At 36.0% G+C, this 10099-nt stretch overlaps 1 protein-coding gene across 1 annotated transcript; it reads right to left on the bottom strand.

Annotated features, from left to right (window-relative positions):
* Positions 1-298: 298 nt before the first annotated feature.
* LOC132543529 (tetratricopeptide repeat protein 19, mitochondrial-like) lies at positions 299-2958 on the bottom strand. The gene is made up of 2 exons (XM_060207043.1): positions 2804-2958; positions 299-2381 (listed from the first exon to the last, which is right to left on the bottom strand). The coding sequence occupies exons 1-2, from the start codon at positions 2956-2958 to the stop codon at positions 1373-1375; spliced, it is 1164 nt and encodes a 387-aa protein (XP_060063026.1). The 3' UTR covers positions 299-1372.
* Between the last annotated feature and the right edge of the window lie 7141 nt (positions 2959-10099).

The following is a 10099-nucleotide window of genomic DNA, read 5'->3' as shown; positions in this document are numbered from 1 at the left end:
AAAAAAATTGAAAAGGATTCAAAATGTTTTCTTATTTTTTTTTGTACAGAAATATTGATTGATGGATATAACAGCTGTGCACAGTGGTTTTCCTGATGATTTTTTCACTTAGATACGGGATACCATCATCATATGACATCTGATTTTCTCTTTAAATGATTATCATCCTGCTTTTAAAAATGTTTCAGCATCATCCATTTCTTGACTGGTCAATTATCGGGTCATTTTAAACTTGTTACCTGGTATTATGAATTTATAATAATTGTGGATAACATTAAAACAGTTTTACAGCCAGAATAATCATGATTTAAAAAAGATATTATAGATACACTAAAGAGTTCAAAATAAAATGTTAGGTCTTGTGTAGTTTCACAGCTCTTTACTTTATAAAACAAAACACACATGACAAGTACAATATATTTCATTGAAATATTTCATAGAAAAACATATCATGAGATCTTTTGCATTATCAATTCCTAACATATTCATATAAATTCCTAATATGTTTATCTTGAGTAATATAGTTATCTAACATTTTTCAGAAGATTCATGCATAAAAAGCACAGTGCACAACCAATAAAGGAACAAAATATAATGTTTTCTGGTTATGACCATCATAAATAACAGATATCAATACCATGGTCACCAGTCAATACTAGAGAGAGTTAACAGTCAATACCTGAATTACCAGTCAATACCAAGGTAACCAGACCATAACAAAGTTATCAATCAATACTAGAAAGAGTTCACTGTCAATATCAGAGTTTCAAGTCAATATATAGCAGACTAATAAATTCCAATTAAAACCTTCCAAGTTTACAAGTTTACTAGTCAATATGAAGAGTTAGCAGTCAGCATCAGAGATATCAGTCAATACCAAGGTTACCAGTTTCTTTAACTCAATTAAACAATCAGGCTATACCAGGCTAGAGGTTATACATGTTTGTAATACTTGTAACTTTGTATCTTTCTGACGTATACACAGTGCCTATCACACCAGTCTTAGATCTTCAATAAACTGCAAGTAACCAATCTGTTAAGCCTTATTTGTAAGTGGGTATTCATGAAAACATTCCATGTAAATAGCTATATAAACAATTATTTGCTCATTTCTATAGTTGATATGTATAATTGTATATACCTTACAGGTGTTTTTGAGGTATACCTTCCACAGTAAATTAAATATACAGTATTATGTACATAAGTATGTACTGTAGATAGTACTGATATTATTTTGTTTAAATATCCAAATTCGATAACTCTAGTCAGACTAGAATATACTACAAATAAATCAAATTATCAGTCAAAGTGCAAACATGTATTGCAATTTTGGAGACAACATATATGTAAGCAAAAATTTATATCTACATAATCACTTAACAGGTTGAGATTGTCTTGCCTCCTTAACTTTTCGTAAACAATGATAAGCTTGTTTCTGAGCAAATTCATCTCCAGCTTCTCTGGCCAGTTTTAAAGCTGTTGAACACCTTGTCTCTGCTAAATCCAGCTGTGACAGTTTGAGCGAGATCGCACCCAGATTGCTATAGATAGCATGCACAGCATCACATGATTCCATATTCTGACTTATCACTAAAGCCTTCTGTAGGGTCACTTCAGCCTTGGTATAGTTTGATTGTACTATCTGCACTGCTGCTAGATCATTTAACACTCTAAGCATCTGAGAAGAATTTTCTCCTACTGCATGTGAACATATTTCTTCACAACGACAGAAAACAGTCTCAGCTTTTTCCAGTTCATTATGGTGGAGGAGAAATCGGCCGTATGTCTGAAGGGCAATACCTAACAGTCCATATGTATCTATGTCAGATTTTGGATTAGCTTTAATCTTTTCTTCTTGACATTCTATAACTGTTGTTAATCCTAGCCTGGCCTCGTGGTCCTTCTTTATCATGGCATAAAGACTAGATAGTTTCAGAGTAAGCTCCATCACAGCATTGTCTTTCCTATCTCCACCAGTCTCCAGATAACCCTTAAGTGTGTCCTTGTATAAAACCTCTGCCTTGTCAAACTTCCCCTGACTGAGAGCCATATCAGCCATTGCATCAAAGATATATGTCCTAGCTTGTATACTGAGCTTTTTTGAGAGTTTATCTGCCTTAAACTTCTTGTTTGCTACCTTCAATGCTTTATGGTAGTACATGTCTGCCTCTTCAAATTCCTTTTTCATCTGTGCAATTTTTGCTAGTCTAATGTAGTGCTCAATATCAGTCTGGTCTTGAAGCAAATCTTTATCTTTGTCTCCATCAGTGACATCATGTTCAGCTTCTTTTTCAGTTTCATTAACCTCTTCTTTTTTCATAGTGAAAAAACTCCAAATTCCAATGCCAGTATAGCCTCCATATTTCCATGTAGGATGAAAACTGAAAATGGAGTAAATCATATTTCAAAGATATAAATAAACGAAAACCTTAGAGAGAAAAAAATTAATTAAAGAGAGAGAGAGCGAGAGAGCTTAAACACAGCGAAGGGATTCTACATATTACAGTTTTTCTTTATTTCAAAAATTATTTGTTTATATTTACATAAATTAGGAGTTACCTACCTTTGATCAATTGGTCATATTTGTGGTAAAGTGATAAAAGTGAATTAGTCTATATCATGTCGTAAAATCAAATTTCATGGAATATTACATGTGTAATCCAAAACTGTTATTTTTATCAGTTGTTATGATCTACCTAAAAATTATCAGTTTTCCAGCTATTGGTGACCTCCACACAACCTCTCATACAACTAAATTCAGCGGTGCACAGGTTGACATGGGGAATCATAATCACTGCATTACCTTTTACTGTAACACGAGTATTTTTGTGGACGTATAAGTTGTGTATATCCTATTGTGCCTCTAGTCCTACACATGAATCCGAATCCGGTGTGTTTGTAGAATTTATCTGAGCAAGCCCTAATCACTCTAAAAACATGTTTCATGGGGGCGGCCATCTTGACAGTCAGATAAGTAAAGCTGTTTAAAAATTTTCGAACTTTTATGTCATCATCCCAATCAAGCAATTTAAGATATATTTCGAACACAAAAAAAAACACATAAATGTCTGGATGATATTTGATGCTTTTCATATTAGCTTCATTACGATAAAATTGCATCTTAGAATAATCAGAAATCATAGGTGTCGCTTAATGTTTCCGTCGTCAGAGCGAGGCCAACCCATGCGCTCTCTTTTCCAATATCGCCATCATGGGGTTCGCAAACATTTGGAATGCGCATCCCAGAAAGTTCGGGCCAGGCTCCCGTTACTGGTATACAACTTTTCTAATCTTATTTATTAAAAGATAAAACATTCCCTTTTACAATAATGACAATTTTAACACTCTGATTATAGTGGGTTGAAAAGGAATAGGATATCTTTGTCACGATACATGATCAATCCTGTGGAATTATCCCCCCCCCTTTTCTCGAGTCTTCCCCACAATTATAGACTATAGGTAATAACTCGTTTAGACGATTCCCCGTAGATTAATAGAAATTACATTCTGATCTTAAGTTTGTTTCCCAAGATCATCGTAAATTCCTATTCCAAATAAACACTAGCGTATCGACATTGTTCATGAAAGTCTACTTCGGTATAATTATAAAAATACCTTGGGATTCCTCTTTTTGAAAATGACGATAGCGGGGTGACAACATGTTTTGGTAAACATGGAAATCTTAGATGAGAGAATTGTTGCAATTCTGAAAAGAAACATGAATTAGCGTTGTGTACTAGTATGGAAACCCATCCAATCATATTTTTTCATGCGAGACAGGACAGAAGATAGGCCCACTTGACTTATTATCCAGAAAAGAGTTCATAGGTCTCACACTGTCAACCGATTCCTATATCTCTTTTTTCCTATATTTTGGTTCAAAAACCTATTTTGAAAAATATTCAAATATCTCCAGGAAGAATCCCAGATTAATTTCCATATCCAAAATTGAGGCCAAGGGACAGGTCAAGATGAAACTGTGCTAAAGATAACTGATTGAATTAGTTTTTTCTAACTATTTACAGCAATTAATTGTCTTTTGAGTTCACCCTCTTAATGTCTTTTAATGAAAAACCTATAACATCTAATCCCATGATGTTGAATTTTTAAATGATAATACTTTAGAACTGTTTTTTTTGCAAGGACTGATGCACTATTTAGATTTGAGAAATATTGGCCATGAGCAAGTACTACATGTAAGAAAATGTACAGTACCCATTAGGTCACTAATTTTTACTAAAAAGAAGGTATTATGTACAAAATAATGATCAGCTTTTGTTGAATGAAACATGCAGAGATGAATGTATCTCAGCTCTACAAATACAGGAATATGTATTTATATAACTGTAATTTGGGAACAAAAATATGGTAGAAGTTGTTTGGCATGAATTCTAGTTGATATTGTATATTTCTGTATGTTGTTAGCGCTATAAAATATTTTGCTACTAAATTGTTGTAATAATAGTCATATTTTTTAAATTGTTATACTTTGTTTTGAAACTTCAGATTCAGTTTAAGTTGTTTCTGTATTTTTTTCAGCCGAGTGTGCAAAAACACTCACGGAATCATCCGTAAATATGGTCTGAACATGTGCAGAAGGTGCTTCAGAGAATATTCTGATGACATTGGCTTCAAAAAGGTATGAACATAGATATATTCTTTCATCAATTTTTCTTTTTAATGTAAGTATGTATATATTTATGAATATATTTACTTTATATGCATGTAAAGATCCATTTGGACTATGTATTTGCCTCTTTTCTTTACAAAGCTCATTGCAAATATAAGCACTGCTAACTCAGTGAAGACATTTGAAAACATTTGTCTGTAAAGGACTTGACATAAGCGATATCCTGGAGCTTGGGGTACCCATATAAACTTACCTGAGCATTTGGTATTCAGTCAGAACTTTTGAAATCTGGCAGCATAAATTTGACAGTTAAATCAGTTAACTAAAAGTGAAACTATGATACATACTTTTGTCTTGTCCTTGCAGTTGGATTAATTACCATTTTGAAGACTTAGAAAATGGGGAGAAATCCACAGAGGAATGCAGGAGATGAGCTTGCCAGAAACCAAGAACTATCTGAAAGACATTGCTCTCAAGATCTAATAAATCCCTGTTTCCTCTAAACACTTGTAGTGAATCTTATTTTATAGATTTAGGAAATTTCTTGGCATTTCTCCAAAGCATGGTGTTATTTGCTTAACATATTCCTGGCCTTACAAACATCAATGGAAAATGTTTTTTGTTTCATGGAAGGAATAATTCAGTCAAGTAATAGATTGGAAATTGGGCCAAGTATTGGGAAAATGCCACTCCAAGAGACATTTTCCATGGTTGATAATTGATGACATAGGTCATCTGATTTCTTGGGAGATGGTGGTGATAATTTTAGTGTCATCTTAAATACAGCTGCATATGGGCTGAAAACATGACACAAAATTATTCTTGTGAAATGAGCCCTAGGGAAGCATTATGTCTTGCATATTTGATGTAAATGAGGATTAATTGGTCACACACAAAAAACCTTGACGATAAATTACAGACATGTTGTTCATCAAGTATACTAACAAATGTAAATATGTGAACAGTAAACAGAAAATGTATCAACTAATTACATTGCTGAAGAGGACATTATCACGAAGGTAGAATTTTCTTTCTTGAAACTGGTAAAGTAGAATAACCAGTGCTTGAAGGGCAATCTTGCTATGATTTCTCAAAGTGCAGCTAGTACTGATGAACATCCTGTCACATTTAAATCAGAAGGAAATGGCGCCCCTCTCAATATTTGGGCGCCAATTGTTCACTAGGAGTATGAAACTGTTAAGGATAAAGTTATGATATTGTAAAGAAAATTAATTTTGACACTTTTATGTGAAATTGGTTAGGTAGTATTTGTTCTGCATATATGATGAGGAAATCATCTTTTTTCACGTTTGTTTCTAAAGCGAAATATTTATTTGACAAATTGCCTTTCTGTCTTCAAATCACAATTCAGAGAATTAAAGACATTTTAAAGAGCCTGGAGGCAAAGTCATTAGTGATTAAAGAAATAATAGGCACATAGAGAAGTTCTTATGAAGCAGTCAACATGTTAAGTATTTGCTAAAATGTTGAGAGGGGATTGCATACCTTGCTAAGAATAACCATGCAATGTGAAGAAATTTTACATGGGGCCAGAGACTATCTTCTATACTAAATCTAAGGAGCTGACTGCTTGAAATGTGCCGCATAAACTTCTGTCTGGACTAAATGACAACCTCTTGAACTTTGCAGAAGAGGTAACTGACTGATAACCTGATCATGATGTAAATTTCCTATGTGGGAATACAGTGTCTGTGTCCCAACCAATATCAATATAGCAATAATGCTAATACATAGCAAAATGATGCCCATGAAATTCAATGAAGTATTTAGTCGGTGCATTCTTGGAAAACCTGAAGTGTTGTATGATGGTGATCCAGCTAGCACCACCTACAGTACACTGAAGTGTATGATGGTAATCCAGCTAGCACCACCTACAGTACACTGAAGTGTATGATGGTAATCCAGCTAGCACCACCTACAGTACACTGGAGTGTTGTATGATGGTGATCCAGCTAGCACCACCAACAGTACACTGAAGTGTTGTATCATGATGATGATGGTGATCCAGCTTGCACCACCTAAAGTACACTGAAGTGTTGTATGATGGTGATCCAGCTAGCACCACCTACAGTACACTGAAGTGTTGTATCATGGTGATCACGGTGATCCAGCTAGCACCACCTACAGTACACTGAAGTGTATGATGGTAATCCAGCTAGCACCACCTACAGTACACTGAAGTGTTGTATCATGGTGATCACGGTGATCCAGCTAGCACCACCTACAGTACACTGAAGTGTATGATGGTAATCCAGCTAGCACCACCTACAGTACACTGAAGTGTTGTATCATGGTGATCACAGTGATCCAGCTAGCACCACCTACAGTACACTGAAGTCTATGATGGTGATCCAGCTAGCACCACCTACAGTACACTGAAGTGTTGTATGATGGTGATCCAGCTAGCACCACCTACAGTACACTGAAGTGTTGTATCATGGTGATCACAGTGATCCAGCTAGCACCACCTACAGTACACTGAAGTGTTGTATGATGATGATCCAGCTAGCACCACCTACAGTACACTGAAGTGTTGTATGATGGTAATCCAGCTAGCACCACCTACAGTACACTGGAGTGTTGTATGATGATGATCCAGCTAGCACCACCTACAGTACACTGAAGTGTTGTATGATGGTAATCCAGCTAGCACCACCTACAGTACACTGGAGTGTTGTATGATGGTGATCCAGCTAGCACCACCTACAGTACACTGAAGTGTTGTACGATGGTGATCATGGTGATCCAGCTAGCACCACCTACAGTACACTGAAGTCTATGATGGTGATCCAGCTAGCACCACCTACAGTACACTGAAGTGTTGTATGATGGTGATCCAGCTAGCACCACCTACAGTAAACTGAAGTGTTGTATGATGGTGATCCAGCTAGCACCACCTACAGTACACTGAAGTGTTGTATGATGGTGATCCAGCTAGCACCACCTACAGTACACTGAAGTGTTGTATGATGGTAATCCAGCTAGCACCACCTACAGTACACTGAAGTGTTGTATGATGGTGATCCAGCTAGCACCACCTACAGTACACTGAAGTGTTGTATGATGGTGATCATGGTGATCCAGCTAGCACCACCTACAGTACACTGAAGTCTATGATGGTGATCCAGCTAGCACCACCTACAGTACACTGAAGTGTTGTATGATGGTGATCCAGCTAGCACCACCTACAGTAAACTGAAGTGTTGTATGATGGTGATCCAGCTAGCACCACCTACAGTACACTGAAGTGTTGTATGATGGTGATCCAGCTAGCACCACATACAGTAAACTGAAGTGTTGTATGATGGTGATCCAGCTAGCACCACCTACAGTACATAGAAGTGTTTTATGATGGTAATCCAGCTAGCACCACCTACAGTACACTGAAGTGTTGTATGATGGTGATCCAGCTAGCACCACCTACAGTGCACTGAAGTGTGGTATGATGGTGATCCAGCTAGCACCACCTACAGTACACTGAAGTGTTGTATGATGGTGATTATTGTGAGCCAGCTAGGGATGTTATGAACTATATATATTTTCATAGATGATGTCAAATTGTAACTAATTTGAAATCAATTTTATACAAAGGGACGAATGAGCTATAAAAAGTTGATATGTAAGATTAAAAATTATGCTAGACATAAGTCAGATGTTTCATCATAATGTATCTGCCTATGTTAATTTAGTACTGACATCTACTGGGAACATTTATGTATTGCCCGGTGGCCTGATTATATAAGTCATTACCTGAAGCCTATCTAAGCAGTTTGTATGATGGTCAGTGTAACTTTATCTTGTTGTAAACAGCCGAATCTATTGCCATTTATGTGTGCAAGACCTTGTGGACAACTTGTGTATACTTCAATCCATGTTTACCAGTAATCTAATGTGTATTAGTACTTCACCAGTTATTTAACATGGCTAGTATAAATATGACCACCTTTCTAGCCAGTATGTATCGGTTCCTGAAGGCATGTGAGTGTTCCATCTCTCCATAGCCTACATCGCAATAAACCTTCAACACCCAAACAACGTTTGGACTTTTTCATCTCCACTCATCACCATACAAGAACAAAGTATCATTTTAGCTAGCCACACTGATATATCTGCATAGATAGGAAATTATCTGTGGAATGCTAACTATGTTAACTAAAAGGAAAAGCCTTCAAAACCCAAACCACCTGTTAGGCAAGTGAAGTGTATGAAATGCCACAATGCATGGATGAAAGGACCTCTTTCACGAACAATGGAATTTTGCCCACGACCCGATTTAATCCAAACCATGTTGCATTTATAGCACCCCAATACACCCCCCGGAAATAGCACTTAAAAAATTCAAAAGGCCCATAGGGCCTGAATTATTATAGAATTTGTGACGTTAACTGAGGGTATAAGGTAAGGTTCAGAAATGGCTCCACAACAAGGCAAGGGTTCATCGCAAGGCTTCTTATAACCACTTAATTTGTTCATTGGAATCTATTTGTCATTTTAAGCAAACATTATTTGTCAAATTTGGCATCAGAAAAAAGTTACGATCAATTAAATAAAGAAAAATGTGATTTTTTCTTGATTTTTAGAACAAAGTTTGATCTTAGGAGGAGTGTTTCAAACTCTTCCGGTTTCAGTGCACCCAAGAGCTTTTGATATATTTTGGCCCCTTATATTTACTGTTATTAGCCAAAAAATCGAAAAAATTAGTGACCGGTAAGTTTGTCAATTAGCAGCTTAATTGCGTGGAGTCAGAGTCTCGAAAGTGATGTCATGTGATTGATATGTATTCCATTTACCGAAGCCCATGCAGTTGCAGGATAAAAAAGGGTTATACTGTTGAGTTGAAATCCATAAATTCAATGAATCTGTATTGTAAATCAGCCATCCACTTGAGCCAGGTTATTATAGCCTTATTCCTGTAGTTAAATGTGGACAATGCCTATGAAAATGGTGTATCTTAAAGAACTGATATGGGCTCTCCAGGCCTCTTACTTTACTTGCAAAGATGTTTTATATCCAATGTCATCTCTAAACTTTATCTCTGTTTTACTGGTTACAGTTTCTCCTTTTTATAACTACAAATTTACCAGATATATCTAATGAAATAAAGTCAAATGGAATGAGGTGCACACAAGTAAAAAGTGTGTTATGCTACTTAGTAGATGTTCATAACGAAATGTGTAACTTTACTGTGCATACTGAATATGTTTTCTAAGAGACTTGATCTAAAGCACTGATACGGGCCCTCCAGGCTTCTTACTTTACTTACAAAGATGCTTTTATATCCAATGTCATCTCTAAACTTTCTTCATCTCTGTTTCATATTTTGAAGAACAAAAACCTAGATAAGAAATATATCTCAACACCATATCAATCACATGACATCACTTTCGAGATTCTGACTCCACGCAGTTAAGCTGCTAATTGACAGACTTACCGGTCACGAATTCAATT

The sequence above is a fragment of the Ylistrum balloti genome, unplaced genomic scaffold (assembly GCF_031769215.1).
Source record: "Ylistrum balloti isolate Yb309-2 unplaced genomic scaffold, AGI_CSIRO_Ybal_v1 Utg369758, whole genome shotgun sequence".
NCBI lineage: Eukaryota > Metazoa > Mollusca > Bivalvia > Pectinida > Pectinidae > Ylistrum > Ylistrum balloti.
The sequence above is the reverse complement of the archived record's forward strand: the minus strand, read 5'-3'. Positions and strand labels throughout refer to the sequence as shown.